Here is a 27319-nt window from a genome sequence, read left to right on the forward strand (position 1 = left end):
AAAAGGCCGCAGCAGTCATCACGTGGAATTTTTTGATTGGATATGGGTTCTTTGATTGTCGTTAGAAACTAGGTAAAATATGCAAACAAGAATTTCTTGTTCTAAGAAATACCAAAAGGTTTTTAATGGCAATCTAGAATAGATTTTATGAATTATAAACGCTCTTTGGATTGGAGGAGTTTTTTGGAATTTGGAATTTGGAGAGAGGTATTAGGATGCGTGGACGGATGAGGATTCACTGTTCAAGGTCGATTACGATTACGCTTTCAGATTTTGGAAGGCTTCTTCCCCTTGGTTTTTTTGGACTATTGGATTTTTGTACAGCGTTCAGAACTGCCATTTTTTCATGGCCAGGCACAGGTTACGAAGCCGATTTCCTAAAAAAAAAGAAGAAAATTAAAATCGTTTTTTTACTGTAAAGTTTCGAATTATTTTTCGAAACTTATCTGGATTCTCGAAGCTGATTTCCTACAAAAAAGGAAAACAAAAAATTTTTTTAAAAGCTTTACTTACAATATTTGGTATTTTCGATTTTTAAGTTGAAGCCGATTTCCTATAAAAGAAAAAAAAAAGGTCAGAAATGATTTCGGGCTAAAAAAATTTTTTTTTTAAATCATAACTTGGAAATCCAGCGTTCATTTCGGAGCTGGGTAAAATATACTTAGCTGAATAGTCTGTTCCTTTTTTTTTTAAAAAAAAAAATCAATTTTACGGTATAAAAATCCTTTTTCTTTCTATGCTTTTGTTCAAAAGAAAAGTAAATTGATAAGTAAAAAAAAGATGATAAAAAATAGCTTTTTTTAAAAAGAATTCGGTCATTGGCACGTTAAAAAGGATAAAATTTAGTAATAAAAAAAAAGAAAAAATCGAATCGTTTATTAAACGTTTCTTTAATTATTAAGAAATTTATAGAGGGAAGAGAAAGGATGAGGGAAAAGGAAAGGCATAGGACGAGGGAAAGGGAAAGTATGAAGGAAGGGAAAAGTTTCGAAAAAGCTTAAAATTCTAAAAGGGATAAGGTTCGAAAAAGCTTAAAATTCTAAAAGGATAAAGTTTAAATTTTAAAAAGGGAAAAAGTTTCGATAGTTTAAAATTTTATTAAATGAGTTTAATATTAATCACGTGATATACGTAATAACTAAATAGAGAAAGGATTCAAAATAAACTTTAGTCGAAATTTATTGCAATAAACCATAAAATTCCACATGACCAAATTTATATACATTTCAAATACTAAGAATTGCAAAATATATAAATTAAGAAATACATACAAATGTAACAGTCATAATTTTGCAATATTTTTTGCATATATCCGTAATAAATATTTTATTAGTTGTATTTCAGTATATAATAGAAATATTCCAAAAATATGTTATTTATATTACAAAAATATTTGTTAAATTATTAGTAATTTGGAAATATCATAAAGCTATTCTGTCTATATCTATATGTCATTGATATTACAAAAATATTACATAAATTAAAATATGTTAAATGAATGCCATCTATTAGTGATATGTTTAACATTTTATGAAAATCAAAGATTCAGCAAAGTAGTAAAAAATAGATCGCCAATGGACAATGATAGATAGTGTTATGTCGTATTTGATATCAAAGTGAATAGAAATAATGTACTATTCAAAAGATAGGAACCACAAATATATATGTAACTGTCAAAAACATCTAATACGATCAAATCGGATAATTCACTATATTTACAGTTCATCGCCAATGTCTATTATAATATAATTTATTAGTATCTTATTTAAAACGTAAAATGTACAATTATAAACCATTAAAATCAAATACCTCTTAATTGTATAGAATTAGAAACTTCTAGGTCGTTTAATTGACTAAATTGAGAGCCGAAATCTATTAAACATATCGTTATATTATTTTTAGTTATTTTTCTTCTAAAATGATCTCAAAAATAAAAAAAAATACCTCCATCGCTTTCTTCATTATTAACATAGTATGCCGTAGTTTTGGTAATAAATTGCTAAATGTGAACGTTCTACCAGTATATATAGCATTAGAATTATTTTTGTATGAAGATGCGATGCTTGGCATTTTTTTATCAGATTCTTCAAACGCAGCCCTAACTTCTTTTTCTTCATAGGATAGTTTTTCGCATATTTCTTTAGGAAAACGTCTAGTAGAACAATACCAAAAAACTAATATCTAGATAATTCATCGCTGGTTGGTCTTTCGTTTGATCCAATTTCTTATCACCGGTCAAAATCTTAAAAATCAGAATCTTTCAGTAAAAAAACAACAAAAGTTTCGTTTGAAACCCACCATAGACCCAAGGAGATCCAAGAAGCCGAAAACCTTACAAAAAAAAGAACAAAACATCAATATGGCAATGTTTCGGCAAAAAAATAACGATGAAGTTGAGTTTCATTTCGAAACTCACCCATAGGCCAAGGGGATCCAGCTGAAAGACTACAAAAAAAAAGAGAACAAGAAACAATTAGTTAACATTTCTTAAAAAAAATAAAAAATTTCGAAGGAGCCGACCTAAAAACCGAAGACGATACCTATAAAATAGACAAAAGAAGAAACGATTAGTTTCTTCAAATAAAAATTAAAAAAAACTTTCTTAAAAAAAATAAAAAATTTCGAAGGAGCCGACCTAAAAACCGAAGACGAACCTATAAAATAGACAAAAGAAGAAACGATTAGTTTCTTCAAATAAAAATTAAAAAAAACTTTCTTAAAAAAAATAAAAAATTTCGAAGGAGCCGACCTAAAAACCGAAGACGATACCTATAAAATAGACAAAAGAAGAAACGATTAGTTTCTTCAAATAAAAATTAAAAAAAACTTTAAAGTAAATAGAATTTAATAAAAAAACTCATCGATCCTACCATTCCGGATCCAGGAAAGCTCAATTACCGATACCTGCAAAAAAAGAAAAAATTAAAAAAATAATAATAAAAAAAAAATAAATTTAAAAAGTTCAAAGCAAATCTTACCAATCCAAGTCCAGGTGCCATCCAACGTCGAGAAATTCAACCGAAGAAGTCCAAGAAGCCAACGTCCGAACGGCAATTCCTACAAAAAAAGAAGAAATGATACCTTCCGAAGCTGAAATGAAGCCAAAAGGACCTACAAAAAAACGAAACCGTTAGTAAAAATGTTTTGTTAAAAATTCGAAGGTATATATCCTCGAAATCCCATATAACCGATCCTGGATCCTTACAAAAAAATAAAGCAAACAAGAAATTTACCCCTGATTGTATTGCATGTCGGATGAACTGAATAAAACGAAAGAAGCTGACCCAAAAATCGAAGAGACCTACAAAATAGACAAAAGAAGAAATGGTTAGTATCTTCAAAACAAAATTAAAAAAACAAAAAAAGTTTAAAAGTTTCAAAATGAACCGTTTCGAGACTTACTGATCGTCTCATGATCCAGGAAGCTCAATTTACCGATACCTGCGAAAAAAGAAAAAAAATCAAAAAATCAAAATAAATAAATATATAAATAAATAAATTTTAAAAAGTTTAAAAGTTTTGAAGCAAAGATTTGCTTCGAAACTTACCAATTCATTCCAAGACCGATCTACAGCAAGGTACCGTCCTACAAAAAGGATACCGAAACCAAGTGGCGTCCAATGCCAAAAGAACCGGATACCTACAATAAAAAAAACAAATTAAAAATATTATTACAGATAAGTTTCGGTAGAAACTTACCATATCGGCATATCCGAGTCCAAACCAAAGGAACCGATACTTACAAAAAAAAAAATATGTAAAGTTTACAAAGCGAAGCACCAGCCCCAAAATTTTTTAACTTCTTTTGAATCCTTATCATTCTGTATAAAAAAAAAGATTTCAATGAGTATTTATATAAAAGAATTTTTAAATTAATACTTAAAAATTAAAAACTAATAATAAATTAAAAAAATATATTAAAATCTGACAACTTTTCGGAGGCTGCCAGATTGAGAAATAAAAGAAAATGTTTAATCTGGTGACTTTTCAGGGACTACCAAATTAAACAATAAATTAAAAAAGATAAAAATTAAAAAAAAAATACTAAATAATGATTTTTTAAAAAATTAATAGATTTTAAAATAAAAGATAATCTGGCGACTTTTCAGGGACTGCCAGATTGAGAAATTAAAGGGAATGTTTAATTTTGCGACTTTTCAGGGACTGCCAAATTAAACAATAAATTAAAAAAACTGAAAATTAAAAAAAATTACTAAATAATGATTTTTAAAAAAATTAAAAGATTTTAAAATAAAAGTTAATCTGGCGACTTTTCAGGGACTGCCAGATTGAGAAATTTAAGGGAATGTTTAATTTGACGACTTTTCAGGGACTGCTAAATTAAAACAATAAATTAAAAAAACTGAAAATTAAAAAAAAATACTAAATAATGATTTTTTAAAAAATTAATAGATGTTAAAATAAAAGATAATCTGGCGACTTTTCAGGACTGTCAGATTGAGAAATTAAAGAAAATGTTTAATCTGGTGACTTTTCAGGGACTACCAAATTAAACAATAAATTAAAAAAGTTAAAAATTAAAATTAAAAGAAAATACTAAATATATGATTTTTTAAAAAATTAATAGATTTTAAAATAAAAGTTAATCTGGCGACTTTTCAGGGACTGCCAAATTAAAACAATAAATTAAAAAAGTTAAAAATAAAAATTAAAAGAAAATACTAAATATATGATTTTTTAAAAAATTAATAGATTTTAAAATAAAAGATAATTTGGCGACTTTTCAGGGACTGCCAGATTGAGAAATTAAAGGGAATGTTTAATTAGGCGACTTTTCAGGGACTGCCAAATTAAACAATAAATTAAAAAAACTGAAAATTAAAAAAAATTACTAAATAATGATTTTTAAAAAAATTAATAGAAGATAATCTGGCGACTTTTCAGGGACTGTCAGATTAAGAAATTTAAGGGAATGTTTAATTTGGCGACTTTTCAGGGACTGCCAAATTAAAACAATAAATTAAAAAAGTTAAAAATAAAAATTAAAAGAAAATACTAAATATATGATTTTTTAAAAAATTAATAGATTTTAAAATAAAAGATAATCTGGCGACTTTTCAGGGACTGCCAGATTGAGAAATTAAAGGGAATGTTTAATTTGGCGACTTTTCAGGAACTGCCAAATTAAACAATAGATTAAAAAAACTGATAAAACTGAAAATTAAAAAAATAAAAGATAATGATTTTTTAAAAAATTAAAGTTATTAAAATAAAAAATAATGTAATATTATAAAAAGTTAAATAACACTGCGATTAAAAAAAAAAAAATTTTAAATAATTAATTATTTTTAACAAAAAAAAAATAAATAAATAAAACAAAAAAATATAAATACTCATTGAAATCACCTTATATCCTGTATTGATTTTGGTCCTTAATTCGGGATTCAAAATACATTCTATGTTTCTTTCATATGTATAGTATTTATTTCTCCAAAAAAATTTCTTATTTGACACCTTTGCATGTCTTTTACGTTTTATTATTTGGAGAATCCATTTCTGTAAATAAAAAATTTTATTAGTATTATTGTATATATAAATTATATTATAATTAAAAATATTTTTAATTTTATGTGAAATAATATAATTAAATTATATAAATAATAATAAATTTTATAAACTGAAACTTACTATACAATTCAAAAAAATAAAAACGAAAAAACGGAAATTGAAAAAGTTTGTATGGTCCTATCTAGATGTTTCTAGAATGATCATCAGTTATATATGAATTTTGATGATGATAATCGATAATCTTGTAAATCGTAAATTTTTTAAGGGATGAGTTTTTTAAATAACGCGAAAATTAGTAATCATGCGAATTGAATTTATTTTTTTTGTTTTAATAAACCGAGTACTTTTTTAAACTTAGAAGTAAAATGAGTGATATAGCAAGTAAGACACCTGTACAAAAAAACAAAACAGCTGCTAAGCCTGGTACTCATAGAGGTTTGGAATTTTTTTACAATGTTGGACAAAAAAAAGATGGACACCAAAGTTGTAAATGTAATTACTGTCTATGACGTGGTGAGCCAAGTAATATAGAAGCACATTTAGCACATTTAGCACTTAGCTGTCATAAAATGCCTCTTGATATCAAAGAAAAGTTTTTACTTGTGATAAAATCACGTGATAAAATCAAATTATTAATTTAGAAGAAGAAAAATCTATATTACCAATAAAAAGTCGAACAACTATAAGGGCAAAACACCGAAATAGTTTAAAGATATAGAAGAAAAATATACGTTAAGCAACTATCGTACGCTTATGTATCGCATCCACGAGCTAATGGACACTACATTGGAACAACTCTCTCAAAGAAATATTCTTCGGCAAGACCTTATCACAAGACACCAACAACTACTCCTCTATTTCTCCCAGCTTCAACGAACCATACTATAGACCCATCGAGTACCGTTGATATTGATTCCATGTCCGGGATGTTCGCTCAATTCGTATTATCCGCGTGATATAAGACCTAGATGTGTCATTACCAACAAGACCAATCGCCTCAACATTTTCAAAGTACAACACAAACATTTTCTAATTTTTTTCCTTCTTCCAAATATTTTTTAGCTACTAAACCTTTATTTAATTTACGCTTTATAGCATATAGTATTTTTTTATATAGTCAGGGAAAACTGTCTTCGGAGACTGACTCTATGGCTCAGTTATCAACGCCTGATATATCTTTTTCACTCAAAAATGTCATCTTACAAATCGGAAAGGCGATCAATTGTCACCATAATGTTAAATCTAGATTAATAGATCTAGCAACTCAATTCGCTCCTTATGACTATTTCCACTTTTACATTGACGGTTCAGTCAAACAAATAGGCTCCCAATATTGCAAAAGCGGATTTGGATGGATTCAAGTTTCCCATCCCGCTCCTCAGTGCACGTTCCATGGATCAACCGTTTTTTTCCTTCATCCTACAAAAGCGAAGCCATGGGTATTCTAACGGCCCTTCTAACACTTCCGTACAACAGTACATGTACTATATCCACCGACTCAGCCAACTGTATTCAAAGTTCAAACGTACCAAAAGCGCATGAATTCACTCACGCTCAGCCCACGTCACAACTCAAACAAAATAGTTTTCTGATCTGGAACCTAATATTTTGGCTTATTCACCATCGAAATATTGTATTGGTTCTGAAAAAAGTTAAAGCTCATGAAGTCGACACATACAATAACCGCGCGGACGAACTTGCTTTGCCAGGGACTTATTTAGAAGATCTAATAATCGTCAATCACAATTTTTTTCATCCACTTCTCTGGGTTTCATTAACTGAAACAATATATACATAGTGGATCGCAGCATCAGAAAATGGAGTGATACACCCATTCAAGCCTGGCTCTTTAATTCCGTAGTTAACAACTCTTCTTTAAAACCTATTGAAAATCAAATCACCCATGAAAAAATAGACTGGTATTACACCCGCCTTTGGCTTTTATACAATCCAACAGAATCACCTACAAACGACAAATTGGCACGTATTCAGGGATCCCAAGGTCAAAAAATCTAATTTGTTATATCCTACTGCAGATATTCTTCAACGCAATTACCCAGCTGGTTTAAGCATTTGACATATAAGATAAACGAGAAACCCGATATTTATAGCCTTGTAGTAATATTCTGGGAATTAACAAGTCGTTCATCGCCTTTTAATTACGAAAAAGAGGATCTCATTTCTCTTTATTCTTGTTATAAACTAATTGTGATTTATTTGAATAGAATGTTGGGAACTCGAACCAGAAAAACGGCCAGATATTCATCAAGTAAATTCGGCACTTAAATGCATTGATTCCGAAAACAATAATACGTTTATTGTTTTTTATTCCAAAGAGGAGATAAACAAAAAAAAAGAATTTTCTATTTAATATGCATTTATTGTAAATAAAATAGTTTACAATTTTAGTTACTAATAAAAGAATTTAACTCATAAATGTTTAATACATCATTAATTAATTCATTCACACGCTCATAAAATAGTAAATATGCTCCACCATTATGTACTTCATCAACCGTAACAGCTCTTACAGAACTATCAATCCATTGTCTTTCACTACCTGTTTTATGAGTTTTTACATAATTAGGCTACGATTGGCTGGATCAATAAGTGTAAGACCAACTCCATATCTTGTTTGGACATCACTTAGTATCAGATGTATAGGAATTACAAAATGGTACGGGCCGTCAAATGCATAATATATTCCCCATAAGCATCCATCGTTGTCAAACACGGCCGATCCTGAATCACCAAGTTTGCCTATATAAATAAATTTTAATCAGAATAGGAAAGACGTTGCTTTAATACATATACCAACTTACCAAATGGTTGTCCATTTATGCCAGAAACGAGTAAAGCAGATACTTTTAATACTTTTCCAAATGTATCAGTATAAAAGTACATCATTTGATCAGTTATTATTCCTTTTGTGAGGTAACTTGTTCTGCCACATTTATAAACATATGACATAGCTTTTGGGTCATTTCTAATAAAACTCTTGCACTTATGAATAACGATTTCAGTATCACCAAGTGGTTTGTTTGTATTAACTAATGGCACCCTGTGACAATTTTCCACTTCACAAAAAGCGTAATCTAAAAGATTACTACTCTCGTTAACACCATGGAATTTGAATGTAACTTGCGCGCAGGGACTTGTTTTTGGATCCTAATTGAATTTCAAAAATGTAAAACTTCAGTTCAATAGTTACGGAAAAAATAAATTCATACGTTTTCAAATCTTCCCTCTCCAATTGCATGTCCCGCAGTAAGTATAAATTTCTTGTCGCTTGTCTGGAAGAAAGCTCCTAATGTGAAGGCATTTTCGGCTTCTGAACATCCAATGCTAATACCGGGCCTGAGTATTTCATGATAAACTCGAGGATTAGAAGCTAATTGAGCAACTCCGTATCTAAAGAGCACTTGGTATCCTTCAAAAGTTGCTGGTAGACAGATTTCTACCGTTTCGTCAGGGAAAATAACAATCAATGAAAGTTTATCATCAACTATTCCCGGACCTACAAAAGCTTCCAGATTTTTCCCTTCTTTTTCAAATTTATTAAGAAAGGCTATTCTGGCTCCCATAAGCTTTTTGAGTTGCTCAAAGTCATCTACTGTTTCAATTTTACGATCCCCGAGATGTTTTGCGTATTCTTCTTGATGTATCATTAAGTTACTTGTTTCACACTTTGAAGTAGTTCGTAGGTAAGACAAATTATTTTTTCCACATATTTTGCATATCTTGCACATCTTGCACACGTGATATACTGGAATTTATTTGTTAGTTGTTACATAATACAAAACATTTAAACAAACGCCATAAGTTTTCTTCCTTGGTTACCTTGAATATAAATATTGTCTTCAACCCGGTTGTTAAAAATTTCTTCAACACTACTTTCGTTTTTTATCTCCATTCCTTCAACGTTTTCGAGTTGCAAATTTTCTTTTTCACTAAAAGGGATTTTCACTTTCCATACGGGTATGTTGATATCAAGGATTCCTATATTTTCCCAAATTAATTTTTTTAAATCATGACCGTTTTTATCTGTATCAATAATAATTTTGAAATAGTCTTGGTTTCCAAGAGCTGTTTCCTTGACACAACAATTAAGTGTAAGAGTAGTCATTTTTCACGTAATTTATTGCGCTTTTTTTTTATAAAAAATAAAAAATGTTTAATTGGGGTACTATATATATGTAAATTAAATTATCAAATAGCTTATAGGAGTTTGTACAATTATGGTCGCGTTATCATTAGTCATTTCTGCTCGGAATGATTTATTATAATATATAAAGCAGATGTTGATTTAAAAAAATATTTACAACAATCTCAAAATAAACTTTCATGGAAAGAAAGAATAAATATTGTTTATGATATAATTCTTGCACTAAGTGTTATTCATCATGAGAATGCAATTCATAGAGATTTACACTCTGGGAATATATTGTATTTAAAACTAAATAAAAGATGGGTTATTAGTGATTTTGGATTTTGTGGACCTGCTGATAAATCAACAGAAAGTATATATGGAAATCTTCCTTATATAGCACCAGAAGTTATTTCTGGAAGGAATACTACAAAAAAAATCTGATATTTATAGTATTGCAATGCTTATGTGGGAAATTTCATCTGGGCAACCTCCTTTTAATGATTTTGAAAATGATTATAATCTTGCATTAAAAATAATTAATGGAATGAGACCAAAAATAATAGCAGGAACTCCTTTAAAATATGAAAATTTAATGAAACAATGTTGGGATGCTGATCCATCAAAAAGACTGATATTGCAACACTTTGGAAAGAAATTAAGAAACTTTTGAAATCTTATCAAAATATATCAAATGAAACGCTTCAAAAAGAAATAAATGATAACTTAGAAACGGATAAAACAAATACAAATTATACAAGTAGCAAATTATTTACAAGTAAAATTTATCAATTTAAAAATTTACCAAAACCAAAAAATGCTACGGAAGGTATAATTTTAATATTTATTATATTTAATAATAGTTTTATTATTTAAAAAAATATTGATGTTGTTTTTTAATTTAAATAATTTAAATAATAATAGAAGAGCAAAAAGGTAAGATTTATACTATAACAATTGAAAATATAGATATGTATTATAACGTTTGTTTATATATAAGATAATACTTACTGTAAAACTTTTAAATAATTTATTATCTTTTAATAGAATTTCATAGTAATAAATCATACGACCACTTTAATATTCCTTATAATAGTGAGTATTTGTAAATATTAATTTAACAAATATGACATATTTATTAATTTTAGTTAATGATTTTAGTAGTTCAAGTAATCAAAGTTATGGTAACACATCCAAAGCAAGTAGTAAAATTTTAAAAGGTAATTGGTCATTTAAATTTTATTCTTTTTTTTTTTAATAGTATGAACTTATAGCCATTTGGCTTTTAAGTTATAGCAATTATAAATTATTAATTTGTGTTTTAATAAATTTTTAGATGACAGTAAAGAATTATCCAAATCATTTGATGAATTGCAAATAAATTCAAATAATGGCAAGTAAATAATTATTCTTATTTTAATTAAATTCTTAACTCCTTGAATATAACATATTTTACATTTTTATAGATATTCAAATTAATTATGGAAAAGAAATAGTGGAACAACAACAAATAAAGAATATCATCAATGATGGTATGTATAGATTTTCATAATTGACTCTATTAAATTTATTATCATAATATTATCATTCTATTTTAATTTTTCTTTATAAACGAGGATGAAGTCCATGATGATAAAAAATTTTCATTTGGAAGAACAAGATGAATTGGAAATTCCGGATGGAAAGTGTTTTCATATTGTCATATGTGTTTTATATATTTGCAAGAAAAATATTTTTGTATTTAATTATATTTGTATATTATTTATTAATTAATTTATTTATTTAGATGGATTTTAAGTTACTTAATATCTGACAGAATATATTTTGCTTACTTTTATTTTTTTTTGTTTTGAATTATTTAAACACTAAGTATAGAGTAGTAAAATTTTTTACAAGATTCTTAGTTTGTAATTTAAATAATTCGTTATTTTTATTATTATTGTTATAACTTTCTCATTAAATAAATAATTTAACTTTTATGATAATATAAAATTTGACACTGCAAATGAATTATTTTATATATGGAGTGGAAAGTTTAAAACTGATTTTATGAGCTTACAACAAATAAGTTATAGCGATATCTGATATGGGAATGTCGTACGATAATAATATTTTAGTACGATGCTAAAATTTTAAAATTTTTATATTAGAGCAAAGTTGGTGTGATTTGTTCGTTGAATTTTGTTTATTTTCTGTATGAAGGACCATTAGAAGAACACATTGTGGCGGATTTATGAAATTTAGCAAAAACCCTTCTGCGTCCTTGAGAATTAAATTGACTTAACAGAAACATTAAACCTTTTTTCCTAAAATATCAAATAATGACACGTCATTAACACTGGAAAAATTGGTTAGGTGACGGGAAAATTGGTTAGACGCAAAATTTATCATTTTTACTGTTCACTAATAAATTTGGGACTTAAATAGAAATTTGGTGACCAAAATACTGTCAAATATTTATTTAATTTAATTTGAATCCGCCATGATGTTAAAATTAACTCTATCAATAATATAAAGTAAAATTGGAAGAATCAAATTTATAAAAATATCCCATTTTCCATGTCAATTAATTACGTGCATTTTTGGCCCGAACAGACGATCAAATCATAATGTAGGCTGAAATTACAATTCTAATTACGTGGTATTTATCTTTAACGATCACGAATATTTTGGTTAATTAGTTAATTGGTTAATTGAACGATGAGAATAATTTTAATATATGATTTTTAATAATAATTATTATTATTACAAATATTGGATGTATGGATAATTTAATACTCATGTTAAAATTCATTAGTTATCGTAACGAAATATGAAAATTATTAAAAAAAATTACCAAGATGATATTTGATTTCACCTTCATTTTTCTTGATTTCTGCTTGTGTTGTTTTAATCTCTTTACCACCTTTACCACGATAATTTTGGTCCCAATTTTGTTAATTTTGTTTTCCTAAAAAAATTGAGTCATCCTTTTCATATTTTTTTAGAGACGTAAGTTTTGATCTTCCTGAATGTGAATTTAATTCAAAAAAAATTTTTTGAGAAAAAAAAAATGATTAAACCTCAAACTTTCGCTTACAATTCTAAGAAAAAATATATTTTTTTCTTACGCATGAATATTTTTCTGATTTTTTTTCATTTTTTTTCCTAGCAAAATTTTTAATTTTTCTTAGTCAATGACATGTATTTTTTTAGAGACTTTTAATAATAGATCACACTGACAATATTTGATGATTTTGTAAACTATAAAATAAATAAATACCCATAAATTAGATATGTGCAGTAATACTTGTTTCCGATTCGTCTACGTACTTGGCCCATAACTCCTTTATTTGATATATATTTTGTATCAATTATTCCCATTAATACTGTATAACATATAATACTATTTTTAATACTAAAATCCATACGGCATCTCTTAAATGAAATATTTGAAGGTGAATAATATAAAATGATTAAATAAAGTAATTCAAATCCATTACAGGGAAAAAGCAAAAAACCAAGTGTAGAGCAGGTATAAATGTTATAAATGAACAGCATATTAGTATATATAAAGTATCATTCAGTTGTGCTGAATAGATGAAAAAGACCAAACATCACCATCTTTGCCGTATATTATGCTGGTGGTAAAGTCATTCTATCTACTTATATTTTATCCTATATTATTAATTCAGAACAAATTGAGACCATCAATTATGTGCCATTTAGTTGTACAGAAAATTATAATCAAATTTAATTTATCATTTTCCAAACGACAAGGTCTGGAAATTATATTAAGAATAATGTTAAAATGCCACATTTCAATACAACATGATGATTCCAGTTTACAATGTAGTAAACTGGAATGTTGTTTGCATTCCAGTGAATTAAGTATGGTGCAAGATAAGGTCTTGTATTTTGGCTGGTTGGATTTGCAAGAATCGAAATTGCTCCAAGATTAGGGTTCCCATAAAAATGAGATCCTCTATCAGGTAAAGCAATTGTGACAAATTCAATGTTAAAAATGCTATCTAGGTCATGTTGAACCTTATCAATTTTTTCTAATGCATTCTTATGATCTGGATCCCTATTGTAAAATACCTACAGAATTACAAATGTGTTGAAGTTAAGATTAGTGAAGATTAACATGTTTATCCTTTTTAGTTTTCAAGCAAAATTTAACAATAACCTCGAGCCATAGATCAGGAGGTATACAATAATTCTTAATAGGTTCGTGTAATTCTCATATGATGGCCATTGGAACCAAGCACCAGCATCAGACCTCCATTGATCATTCCCAACCATACAAATTACAGCCTCCATCATATTAATTTAAAAATTAGTAAGAATAATATCATATGCAACATGTAAGTTAGAATGAACTACTCTGATGAATAGACGATCATAGTTAACTATTTCAGCATTGTAATATTAATGTATCATTTGGCATGCACTAAGGTTCTTAAGTTTACCATCTGAAAAAGTGGACTTTAACTCTCACCGCCTCTTCTATTTGTGCAAGAATCTGATATGATTGTTAGTCATTATTCACTTTTTATTGTTCTTACAATAAATATCATACAAATACCTTTTGAGTTTCTGAAGCTTGTCTGTTCTGTTGTGAGATTTTCATACAATATATCAATATATATCATTGAAAACAGACTGTTTGACCAAACAAAAGTGAAAAAAATAATACCTGCGCGGACTTTTCAGAACCAATCATTTCAACACTCATGTTTGTGAAGAATGGAAAAAAAGATGAGAGAGATAGAAAAAATGTAGGTTATTGTCTTATTAATCTGATCAGTGATGATGATATTTGATTTTACAATCTTCCTGCAAAAAAAGCTCGGACACATGGCTGAAAGACTTCTATTATCAACATGGATTTGCTGATCAACTACTACGGAATAGTTCAGGCGCAGACAAATCATGTGTTAGCTAATCTAAACGTTATGTTATACAGGGAATTTTTTTAGTATATTACTAACCTAATATGGAATAGATTAGGCGCGGCAGATCATGTGTTTCATATTAACACAATTCAAATTATTTATATACGGTAATCTAAACATGATCAAATTTTTGATGTTAAAATAAGTTTCAGTAAATTTTGGTTATATAAGTTTCAGGTCGGGATTATGGATTCGGGAAAAATAAATACATAGTGATAACATTTCATCTGTATAGAGATGTATTAAAATTATAAAGTTAACAATTAATACAATTTCCAAAATAGAAGTTTGTACAAATTGGAAATAGCATAGAAAATATCATATAAATCTATAAGGATTTTTTAAATTTAAATAAATAATACAATAGATAAAAATTTTATTATTTTATTTATTTTATCTTAAATTTACAAGTACTAGATTAAATATTAAATATTTTAAATTTTATTATATATATAATTGTCACTTCATCAGCAGTTTTCCATAGAATGCGACGAAATCCAATTACTAATATGACATATCCCTTCAATTTATTAGGATTTGATTTTGTTATTTTAATACGCTCATCAATCACCCCTGAAGAATTACTGGTTGCTTTTCCTTTTGAAATTGTTTTCATATGAATTTAATTGATTCATCCCATTATTTAATATATCACCTATAGTTGTTAGTTTTGTTTTTTTATCTTCTTTTGACCAATATGTATATGGTCTTTTTAATATAGATTCTTCATCTTCCTTTTCAAGTATTTTGTCTAGCTTTTCAAGTTCATTTGCACCAAGATTATTTTTCTGCATACCATTCATAAGGCCAACTAATGAAATATACTTTAATTCTAAAATAACATTATTATTTCCTTTATAACTTAAAATAAAAATGTCTGAAAAACCAAAACGGCCTGAACCTTTTGGCCTTTGACTATTCATTACTAATGTGAGCTCTGGAATACAATACTTTAATGACAAAAGATTTCCCATGATTGCCTGAAGTACATATTCATTTGCTGAAGATAGAGACATTCATGATCTTGAAGATAAAGAAGCAATAAAAGGTATAATATTATTTGCAATGAGGCTTTCATATGCTGAAGCAATATGAAGTGCATTATCAATAATTTGTCTCTATGCTAAACTTTCCTTGTTTTGCCCTAAAATTCAGCTTTGACTTTCCTAGTGTTCTAATAGATGTAATTTAATATCAATATATATAAATGTAAAAAAAAAAGAAATAATATGATAGGTATTATAACTTACCAGTAGTTAACTCTCTATTATCATCTTTTACTCTTTTCAACTCTCTCTTTTGTTTATTTTGAAGAGTATATTTTTATTTTCCTTAATGACTTTTTCCAGAATATTTGCATTTCTTTTACATAATGCAAATACTCTACATTTATCTGTTATTAGAAAGAAATTTTTAGTGGTGTGTAAATTTTTTATTTAGTAATAATTTAGTAACAAAAAGAGTACATAGCCAATTCTGCCTCCAGAATTAGCAGACTTTATCAAAACAAATGTAGGATGCCTGAAGTGAGATATTGAGTTGATTACCAACATGTCAAGACAGTAATTCTCCTAATTAAACAAGGAATTTCCTAACTTGACATATATTGTTATTTCCTGATTTGCTGATTGTTAATAAAGTAATTTCTTGATTTCCAGGTTGTTGATACAATAATTCTTTAAATCAAACCAGGAATTCCAAGCTCACTTAGGAGTTACCCTACTTTGCAAAATAAAAAAATAACACACCTTTTCTTTAAAATCCTCTTGATATAGATCTAACTTTTCTACTTCTTCTAAGAAATGACTAATCCAGGTATTATTAAGATCCTGCCAATTATCTTAGAATGTTGAAGTAACAATTACAACATTATAATATGAATTCAAAAATCCATAATATGATGATTTACTGCCTCGCTCATTTAGATATGAAATGAGATCTAAAAGGTCGAAAAATTAGTTAGTAGCTAAATATTACAAGTCGCCATACTGTTCACAGGACTTACCCTTTTGGCCAGAATAACTCTAGAATGTGCTCATGTTGATTAGTTTCGTGTAAATAATAAATTTTTAAAGAAAAAATAAAATAAAAAGAGTAAAGAATTAAGATAAAGAATGGAAACAGTCAAGAATATAAATTATTAAATAATAGAAAGAATAAAAAAATATAGAATAGAAAGTATAAAAAAAAATAAAGAATAAAATTGAAAGAATAAAGAGTTAAGAGGATGAAGAATAAAAAGATTAAAGAAAAAATTAAGGATTTAAAAGAAAAATAAAAGGAGAATAAAGAATTAAAAAGAATAAAGAATTTGAAAAAAAGAATAGAAAGAGAATAAAGAATTTTAAAAAGATTATAAAGAAAAAGAGTTAAAGATAATTTGATTTAATTAAAAACAATGCAATAAAGTCTATGTATATATATTATTTTTTGTAACACAAACATAAATTTACTATTTATAGTTACACAATAAATATACTAGTCGCGGTAGTGCGGTACTAAAAACATTTCATTTCATATTTAGTTAGAGGGATAAGCCAAATAGTCTAAATAGTTTAATCACGGCGGAACTGTGATGATCAATGATATCTATGATATCTCGACTTCCCTATGAAATAACTAATTTTCTAAGACTTTCCTTTAAAGGCTACGGCTAAAGTGTAGCCTATAAATTTAATTACGTAAGCTAATTGCTTTAATTATAATATTATAAACATTCTTTATTGTTAAATAGGACTGAAATATTTGTAATCAAATATATATATATTATATATATACTGCAACTAATAATAGACTCCTCTTTACTTTTATTTGCATCAATGTGTTTTTTAAATGTATACAACATTCTTTACTAATTACTGTATTATGTAATTAAATGTGATTATTCACATATATAAGATACTATATTATACTCCAAGTAATATTATAAAGGTGCTAACCATTTTTTGTTATTATATCCATAAGAACATATTTTAAAGGTACGAGTCCATACATGGCTCTAAACCGGACCGCACTACCATAATTATAAACTTCAGAAGAGCTGAATCTGTTGTTAACAGTTGTTTTTCCGATATAGTTGCGCCTCCTAACAAATATTATTTGACACAGGTAGTTTGTTTTTGTTTGAATAAATATGTTGTAACGAAAAATACTAATATTAATCTTATTTCAAGTAGATGTTCGTTCGATTTAGTTGACAAAGGGCGCCTCCTGACAGATATTATCTGGTTCAGGAGTAGCCCAAGTGATAGTGAAGGACAACTCCTGACAGGTATTACCTGAGTCCGGATTGTGGGATATTATCTAGTTTTTACTATTTGCGAAATGGTCGATTAAGCAAATTTTATAACGGAAATATTGATGATTATAATCTTGTTTCAAGCAGGATGTTCGTCCATGTGGGAAGAATGTAGTTAGATGAACGTAAAAAGGCAAATGAAAAATTGTCAGACGTTTTCATGCACGTTATGCAATGCAAAATTCACGACTAAACCATCACTATAGGATCACGTGAAAAGAATTTTTCACTCACATTCATTTTCCCTACGACTTGCTTTTTATCGAAGAAATTCAAAATGATTTTGGACTATCGTTGAAAATGCTTAACAGAAAGATATGAAAGCTAACAAAAGTATGATTAACATTTTTATTTCATTATTTCGCTTATTTTATAACCTTATATCGAAAATTGTGTTTATCTATTATCCAGCTGTTATGCGATAACGGATATATTAATGGATCAGTTTAATGAATTGTTTATCCGACGTTTTTTTAGACTTGGATTTTATAGAAGTAATGGAATGAAAGCAGCGGTATGTTATAAAAATCTATAGCTTTAGGAATGTCCATATGTATTTTTTTTTTAAAATGTTACAGCTTCTTGGCTTTATGAAGTTATGGTATTTTGTGAAGGGGTTGAACTATGGAACTTTACAATAAAAAATGTATTTTATATTTTTATATTAGGTTTAAAAAGTTTTAACTTACAGTCGGTGGTACATGTTTGCTTAACACAAATGTTAAAATAAAGAAAATTACATCATATTATAATAGAACAATTATATGTTTTTAAGCTTCAAAAATATTACACAGATAGTTCTTAATTATTTGCAACTTTACTCTGCATTAATTAAATTTTTAGTCAAAAATTAAGTTAGTACAACATTAGAATTAGCCCAGAATCAATATAAAAATTTAAAATTTTATATTTATTATATCGACCAGTTTTATACAGAAAGTTTGGCAGAATTAAGAAATTGTTTGTCAAAGTACACCCATAGTTTACTTTATAATTGGCTAGAATTAGCAGTAAAATCTCATAACCTAAGTTAGCATTATCGAAAATAAATTTTAGAAATATTTTTTCAAGACGGTTAATTCTTAAATTTCGGTAAAAAAATTTCGAAATTATTGACGCGAATTACGCATTATTAGTAATCACATTGTCTCAAAAACTTCAACAAAATTGTTCAATTTCGTTTACATATTTACTAGAAACGTAAACAGCGTGTAATGAAATGAATGAAAAATAACAAACTGAAACATTGCGAACATATTACATATTTTAGTTTTTATAACTTCCATTTATTGAAGGAAAAAATGATTTATTTATTTATAACAATTATAACATTGTTTTAAACATTGGAATTTACAAAGACTAGTTGCTACTAGTGCTATCTTTTTTATATGACATCGATTTTCTTGCAAGAAAAGGCTGACTTTGGAAATCTCATTTCGAGGATACCATTTTCAAATTTAGCCGTAACCTCTTCAGCTTTTATATTCGGAGATAGCGAAATATTACTAGAGAAGTTGCCATAACGACGTTCTTGGACAAGAGTTTTTCCTTCTTGAAATTTTTGGTCTTTCTTGGGAGATGACAACAGCGTTAATTTGATCCTTACCTAATTCCTATAAAATAATAATGTTTCATTATTTGATTCAAAGAATACGTAAATATAACGAAAAAAAAAATTAATTACATACTGGCAGTTCTACATTGACTATATATTCTTAGTTTCATGAACTTTCAACGCAGGAAAGCGGCGAGAACGAATGTTGCCACGTTTAGCGACGTACAAATCTTTAATAAAATCATCGAAGATGCTGCTAAAAGAATCCAAATCGAAGTTATCCCAATTATTGTTAATTAGAGACAACTTGTTTTAATAACCACAATTTTTATAGAAAAATTTGATTTGTACTTTTTTTGTCCTTGACGAAATTAAGGGAGCTAGGAGAACTCTGAATTCAAGATATATTTATAGTCGCATTTTAATTTTTCTCATAATTCCTGGAGATGAAGATTATAAGTAAAATTTAAATTTAAATATGATGCAATATGAATTCTCACTTAAATTATTAATTTTTATTTGTTATATGCTAGAAATTTCTACATGTTGCGTGGGGAATTCAAAAAAAAAATTTTCTCATTTAAATTACGAACTTTGCCTAAAAAAATATCCTTTGATTTTTTTCATATAAATTGTTGGTAGTTAATAATTTTCACTCGTCAAATCTCTTATTGGACTTACAGTAAAGTGGAAATTATGTTCAATAATTTTCTGTATAAAACTCTTATGTATTATATTGTTAAATAAGACCCTCGTTGTATGTATGGTCAAATATCAGCTATACTGTATAGAATTTTAATATGAAAAGTAGGTACCATACTAGTCATACATACCAATATCTTATATACAATGTAGGTCATACCATACTCATTATCTATATTGTCGAAAACAAACAGAAGACAAAGAAAATATCAATATGCTTTATTAATAAATATAAAATAATTAAGTTAATAAACACTAATAATCCAATAATTTATTATCCAGTAAAGAGAAAAAATATTCTCAAATAACTAGCCATTGCTAAATGAATACATCTATATATAATGTACTTTGATATAAATAAGATTGATATTTATATCATAATTTATATCATAAAGTTTAAATATTATAAATTTAAAAAAATGTTGTTTAATTTATCTTGAGCATCGTCACTTCCTTGTGCAGCAGATTTACTATACCAATAAATTGATTCGTTCAAATCTTTTTCAATTCCAACTCCTTCCTCATAGCACACCCCTAAATTATACATTCCACATAAGTTTCCTAAATCTGCAGACTTTTGATACAATTTGAATGCTTTTTGTTCATTAGTACTAGTTCCAACCCCATTTTTATAACAACATGCTAGATTATTAATTCCACTCGAATTTCCTAAATTTGCTGCCTTTTGATAAAATTCAAATGCTTTTTGTTCACTAATATCAGTTCCAGTTCCATTTTCATAACACATTCCTAAATTAAACATTCCACACGAATTCCCTAAGTTTGCTGCCTTATAATATAATTCAAATGCCTTTTGAATATTAATACCAGTTCCAATCCCATATTTGTAACATTTTGCTAAATTATTTATTCCATATGAATTCCCAAAAGCGGCTGCCTTTTGATATATCTCAAATGCTTTTTGTTCATTAACATCAGTTCCTGCACCATTTTCATAACAAAATCCTAAGTTATTCATTCCACTTGAATTTCCTAGATCTGCTGCTTTTTTATATGATTCGAATGCTTTTTGTTCATTAATATCAGTTCCAGTTCCTTTTTCATAACAAGTTCCTAAGTTATTTAATCCATTTGAATTTCCTAAATTTGCTGCTTTTTGATAAGATTCAAATGTTTTTTGCTCATCAATATCAGTCCCAATTCCATATTTGTAACAAAATCCTAGTAGATTTATTCCACTTGAATATTTTTTTTCCGCTAATCCTAAAGATAATTCAAATGCTTTTTTATAATTTTTATCAATGCCTTCTCCATCTATATACATATTAGCAAGATTATATTGTGCTGCATTATTTCCTAATTTCGCTGCTTTCTGAAATAGTTCAAATGCTTTTTGTTTATTAACTTCACCAATAATTCCTTGAAAATTAAAATATCCAAGTAAATAATAAAAATTTGAATCATCTTGATTATTAATAAGCCATTTATGAATTTCTTGTAATTTCAACCCATTATTATCAATATAATTAAGAATAGTTTGCTTTCTCATTTTTTCTTCTTTTCCTTCATTAACTTTCTTAAAATAAAGATCAACCAATTCATCAACTACAAAACTTAAGTCCTCTTCAAAAATATATTTATTGATATCTTGGGTTTTTGGTTCTATTTCTTTTATATCAATTTTATCAAAATTTTGAATGACTTGCAATAAATTATTATCATTAATATGAATATTTTCCACATTATTAAATTGTTGAGTACTTAATGATTGATCACAGTTAACTGATTTTGTAATAATTTCTTTTAATTTAGTAACTACTTGAATCATATCTGGTCTATCATCTGGTTCAAAGCTCCAACATTCTAGTTAGATAAGATATTAAATTAACAGTTACTATTATAAATCAAAACATCAGATCAAAAAAAGATATATTTACCAATGTAAAGATTAGAATAATCTATAGGAGTGTCTGGAACAATTATTTCTCTGTATCCTTGTAAAATTTGGGTAGCTAAATTAGCGTCATATATTTCTTCTTTAAATGGTTTCTGACCACTTGATATCTCCCATAAAATAACTCCAATACTGTAAACATCACTCTTCTTATTCAATGAATATGGCTTACTACTGACAAATTTTTTTGGATCGACATAAGGAATCATACTAACTAAGTCAGATTGTTGTTTGGATGCCTCAAAAATTCTCTTTGATAACCCAAAGTCAACTAATTTGATAGTATTTTCATAAACTAATATATTCATAGAATTCTATTACAAATTATAGAATAAAACATAAGTATATATTATAATTACAAAATTACAAATAATAAAATAATAAATAAATTACCAGATCACAATGAAAAATTTCTTCGTCATGTAATAATGATATGACACATGTTAATTGATACGCTAACTTATATTTATCTTCCCAAGTTAGCTTCTTAAAGTTTTCTTTCAAATGTTTTTGAAGAGAGTTATTACCAACATATTCTACTACTAATAAATATTTCATTACTTGATTGTTTTGATTTTCTAATTATAAAAGAATTAAAACAATTTAATAATATATACAATACAAATATTACAAATGTCTTTTTTAATTATTATATTTATTATTACCTTTATATGCAAATCCAAAAAATTGAATAATATTATCATGAAAATTTACTTTACGGTGAAGTTCAAACTAAATAAAATTAAATAATTAGTATTACTATAAATTTCGAAACTATATATATTTATAGTATATTTCAATTTACAAATACCTCATTAACGATTTCTTTTATAGTGAATTTATCAAGATTAAATGATTTTAAAGCAAAATATTGTTCCGAATTTTTCAAATTTGCACAATAAATTTCCCCAAAAGTACTATTTCTAATTTTTTCAATATTGTGAAAATTTTTGTATTCATAATATTTTATATACTTTTTAGTAATTGCTTCTTCTATATAGTTAATGCATTCGTTTAAGTCGTTGGAAGCAATTTTATCGGACATTGTGAAAAAAAATGAGGTTTGAACGAAATTTATTTGAGTAACATTAATTATAGTTTGCGGCTAAAATAAGTATGCAAAGTGTAAATCATTTAGTCACAGACGCAGGGATTTGCCGATCATTATGTTATCACGACGTCACAGGATTGGGAGTATTTTACGTTATTTTATTTGAGTTTAAGACTAGAGAAAATTCTCGAAATTACTTTCTTTTCCAGTTTAACTTTAAGGTGTTTTGGTATGATTTCCAATGGTTCTTTTAATAAGATTTTTACATGTATCACTAATGAAAAGCCAACTAAACATTCAGTCATTAGAGTTCTTAAGTTCTTTGTTGCACACCTAAAAATCCAGAAGTGTATTTTGAACATAATCCATTATCACGTATAAATGATTAAGAGTATCTTCTGAGTCATCATCCATTTTACGAAGTTATGACATTAAGTGTGGAATTAGTGTTAGTGTTACCTTACTAAGCAATATGCTTGATTAGAAGTTATTGAATTGATTCCATTAATTTCAACATAGTATGATTCAATTTACCCAATCAAAAATCCATATATAAATCCAATTGAACTATTTGAATAACTTTTTATAATTTTTATTAAGTCTCCCAAAGTGCCTTAAAGATTAATTTAGGAATTCTACGTCTAAAATATGCTTTAACAGTTTAACTGCATCGAAAGGGACAATAGTGCGACTAGCAGCGAGAAAATTTTTGAATAAATAAAAATAGTATTCTAAAAGAATTGCCACAATTATTCTTTTTATCACTTTGGGTAATTTCCCTCAAGAGAGAATTTTCACAGTATAAAGTATCATTAACAAGAACACCTATGATTTTACCTTCATACTTAACATAATAATAATGGAATTTTTCTAAATTATAATTAATGTTAATTAACTCTTTGTGCAATAGTTACATAATCAAATATTATCAGATATCAAGTATAAATGTTGGAGATTATTTTACTTCTCACATGCGTGTTACTAAATGAGATTAATTAAAATTTATATTTATTATCACTTTCTGTAAATATGTTCTCAATAAAAATTCCTTGCCAAACTATACGTCATTAGCAGAAATCTTTTTTGTATTTTACGATATGTTAAATTTAATCAAAATATCATTCAAAACTATTGGAAAAATTTGTAAAATGTGCGACCATTTTTTAGAAATTAACATAAATAAAAAATTTTTATAATAGATAATATAAATAAAAAATTCGTTGACACAATATATATATAATATTAAATAATAATATAAATAAAAATTTTTATAATAGACAATATAAATAAAAATATGTTGACTATAAAATCCTACAATTTTTTTTATGAATAAGTTGCTGAAGTGACAACACTTTTAAAAACTTCGGTTTGTCAATCGTTACAAGTTTGGGTTTGGTTAAGTCTATTTTTAACTGATAAGATTTTTTTTTCAACATATTTATTATTTTACCTGCGTCTTATAAATTAAATTTTAAGGAGAGGAGTTCATAAATAACTGAAAACTAATTTTTAATGCGTTTTCCTATTTTTAAAAATAGAAAAATAAATAAATAATATAAGCAACAAATTTTAATAATATTTTAAATCAAATAAAATATTTATTATTATTTTCACAAGAATTAATATTTAATTCTTCAATATTTCTCTTAATTCCAAGTTGAGTTTAGTCCACTACTAATATAAAATTGTATTTGTTGAAGACTTTCGTTGTTGGATTAAATTATAAATGACAAATATTTTTAATTTTATAATACCTTTCAATATCTATGTCTAATTTTAATTCTTCTGAAATGTAATCTATAAAAAAAAAAAAAATTAATTTATCTATCCAAAGATTATTTTTATTAAATAGCATAATACATACCATTTGATGTAAAATTTATTGATGAACATTTAGAAAATATAGATGAACATTTGGAAATGTAAGAGTTTAATGATCTACTTGTATAAATAGCTTTTGGATGAAGCTTTTCACTGAACTCAGGACCAAACTTCTTTGAATCTATTAACTCTTTCCTTATTAATTCAGCTTGATCAAATTGATTTTTGAATGATTGATCGGATTTACTTTTGGATTGAAGCCATTTATCACTAATATCATCAATTTCATTTATAGAAGGTCGTTTTTTGGGATCAGGATCCCAACAACTTTTCATTAAATCAGCATAGCATTCTGATGTATCTTTTGTAATTTCAGGTCGTACACCATCAATAATTTTATAAATAAGACTATGATCATGTTCAAAATTAGCAAAAGGCTTACAACCTGTTGTAAGTTCCCACATAATCATACCCAGGCTATAAATATCAGATTCTTTGGAAAATGCAGACCCCTTAAATATTTCTGGTGCAATATAAGGTATCACTCCATATATTTCATTATCCGATGAGTTATCATTTGCAGGTCGTGATAATCCTAGATCTCCGACTTTACAATCTTTAGACGAATTTACCAACACATTTCCACTGTGGAAATCTCGATGTATGAAATTTTCTTCATGAATATTATAAAGTCTAAAATAATAATAATTAATAAATTTGTATTATAAATTAATCATTTACCAATATATTTAAAATATAAATACCCATTTATAATAATTTCTAGGAAATTTAATTTATCTTTCCATTTAATTTCTCTAAAGTTCTTTTGCAAATACTTATGTAAATCTCCTTCCGGAGCATAATCCATAACTAATATATAAATATCTAATTGAGGATCTTTTGTAAAACCATAAGTTTTAATCAAATCAATATCATAACAATGATAATTCGACTTTAACTATAAATTTCAAGATTAAATTTAAATTTCCATACAACAAATACGAATTTTTTAATCCAAAGTATTTACCTCATTTAAAAAATATTTGCTAATGTCCTGAGAATTTTTAAATATTTTTAAAATAGCAATTTCACCACTATATTTTGGACCATCTAACCAAGTTGCTTGATACACAATACTAAATCCTCCTTCCGCTAATTCTTTTACATTTGTAAATTGAGAATATGGTATATAATTCATAAATTTATCTGTTACAATATCATGCTTTAAAGAATCACATATAGTTAACGAGCCAAACAATTTATCAATATTTTTTGCTTTATCAGCAAATTTGGTTATTGCTGATTGATATGATCTTGTACTAAGAAGAAAATCATCTAAAACGCTATTCCCACTAAAAATCTTTCTAATATCAATAGTAATAGTTGATATTCTCTTGCACTTTTTACATTGCGATTGATTTGTATATCCAAAAATCATATTTGTTGTTAAACAGTATCTACATCCAATAAAAAATATAATACAATACATACAATACTTTTGACAGTTTGATGTAAATACTAATTCCTCATTACAATAATAACACTGAGACACATCATCCCACCATGGTAAATAAATAATTGAAATAAACTTTTTAGTAAAGGGTGATTCGATACATCTGGAAGATATTAGATAACAACTTGAACACAATATCATCACCTTTGTGTCTGTTTCATTATATAATAATTTTCCACATAGCTTACAATATTTTTCGCTTTCAATTAAATTTTTGTATAAAATGTATGAATCACTATCCACATCCCGGTCAAAATGATAATCAGATATTTGTTTAAAGCATAATATTGTCAAACAATTTTTACAGCATTCTTGGATATTTTGTGGTACTTTTGTGCTACTTATTTCATGTTTATTACATTCCAGTTCCTTTGTGAATAAATGTACGTCCAAGTATATATTATTAGTATCGGTTATATTGGTTAAATAACTCGATAAACATTTTTTGCAATATCTTTGATCGTAAATAGTCATTTCCGTATACTCTTCTCCACAATGAAAACAATTTTTATCTTTCCAATTAAATGAAACAAAAAAAATCGGTACGGGACTAGATTTTAATTTTGGTGTTGGATCAAAAGAATTTTCATCATTTAATTTTACAAGTTCCATTTTATGATATTATAGTATAAGCAAGTATAGAAAACTCGACATATTTATAGTTTTTCAAATTCTTATAATGAATCCCTAAAAAAATATGGAATTTTCTGTTTGTGAATTCGCTATGGTATGTACTACGGAAAATTCGGTTTTATGGAAGTACTTCACTACTTCATCGAAGGGCAGATGCATATTTGTAATGAAGTTGATCTGCAAGACTAACCTTATTTGTTTCACATATCAGCGGATTT

At 26.8% G+C, this 27319-nt stretch overlaps 7 protein-coding genes across 7 annotated transcripts; all 7 read right to left on the minus strand.

Moving 5' to 3' along the window:
• Nucleotides 1-1715: 1715 nt before the first annotated feature.
• OCT59_023463 (uncharacterized protein) lies at nt 1716-3710 on the minus strand (the record flags this gene model as incomplete). Its single annotated transcript, XM_066134705.1, has 15 exons — nt 1716-1735; nt 1810-1872; nt 1945-1999; nt 2168-2224; nt 2299-2331; nt 2417-2445; nt 2521-2540; nt 2636-2654; nt 2750-2769; nt 2899-2904; nt 2979-3111; nt 3234-3301; nt 3436-3441; nt 3602-3640; nt 3700-3710. The coding sequence occupies 15 exons, from the start codon at nt 3708-3710 to the stop codon at nt 1716-1718; spliced, it is 579 nt and encodes a 192-aa protein (XP_065990802.1).
• Nucleotides 3711-7934: 4224 nt separating this feature from the next.
• OCT59_023464 (uncharacterized protein) lies at nt 7935-9197 on the minus strand (the record flags this gene model as incomplete). Its single annotated transcript, XM_066134706.1, has 4 exons — nt 7935-8117; nt 8201-8289; nt 8352-8697; nt 8760-9197. 4 exons carry the CDS (start codon nt 9195-9197, stop codon nt 7935-7937), a joined length of 1056 nt encoding a protein of 351 aa, XP_065990803.1.
• Nucleotides 9198-9334: 137 nt separating this feature from the next.
• Nucleotides 9335-9655, minus strand: OCT59_023465 (uncharacterized protein; the record flags this gene model as incomplete). The annotated part of the gene is made up of 1 exon (XM_066134707.1): nt 9335-9655. One exon carries the CDS (start codon nt 9653-9655, stop codon nt 9335-9337), a length of 321 nt encoding a protein of 106 aa, XP_065990804.1.
• A 3789-nt stretch (nt 9656-13444) lies between these two features.
• On the minus strand, nt 13445-14393 carry OCT59_023466 (uncharacterized protein; the record flags this gene model as incomplete). The annotated part of the gene is made up of 3 exons (XM_066134708.1): nt 13445-13756; nt 14244-14270; nt 14355-14393. 3 exons carry the CDS (start codon nt 14391-14393, stop codon nt 13445-13447), a joined length of 378 nt encoding a protein of 125 aa, XP_065990805.1.
• An 801-nt stretch (nt 14394-15194) lies between these two features.
• OCT59_023467 (uncharacterized protein) lies at nt 15195-15629 on the minus strand (the record flags this gene model as incomplete). The annotated part of the gene is made up of 1 exon (XM_025325505.1): nt 15195-15629. The coding sequence occupies one exon, from the start codon at nt 15627-15629 to the stop codon at nt 15195-15197; it is 435 nt and encodes a 144-aa protein (XP_025180868.1).
• A 4781-nt stretch (nt 15630-20410) lies between these two features.
• On the minus strand, nt 20411-23128 carry OCT59_023468 (uncharacterized protein; the record flags this gene model as incomplete). The annotated part of the gene is made up of 5 exons (XM_025331102.2): nt 20411-21992; nt 22067-22397; nt 22477-22661; nt 22749-22815; nt 22895-23128. 5 exons carry the CDS (start codon nt 23126-23128, stop codon nt 20572-20574), a joined length of 2238 nt encoding a protein of 745 aa, XP_025180867.1. The 3' UTR covers nt 20411-20571.
• A 1652-nt stretch (nt 23129-24780) lies between these two features.
• Nucleotides 24781-27080, minus strand: OCT59_023469 (uncharacterized protein; the record flags this gene model as incomplete). The annotated part of the gene is made up of 6 exons (XM_066134709.1): nt 24781-24808; nt 24889-24931; nt 24999-25363; nt 25592-25648; nt 25720-25913; nt 25983-27080. The coding sequence occupies 6 exons, from the start codon at nt 27078-27080 to the stop codon at nt 24781-24783; spliced, it is 1785 nt and encodes a 594-aa protein (XP_065990806.1).
• Nucleotides 27081-27319: the final 239 nt, after the last annotated feature.

This window comes from Rhizophagus irregularis, chromosome 4 (genome assembly GCF_026210795.1).
Source record: "Rhizophagus irregularis chromosome 4, complete sequence".
NCBI classification, from domain to species: domain Eukaryota; kingdom Fungi; phylum Glomeromycota; class Glomeromycetes; order Glomerales; family Glomeraceae; genus Rhizophagus; species Rhizophagus irregularis.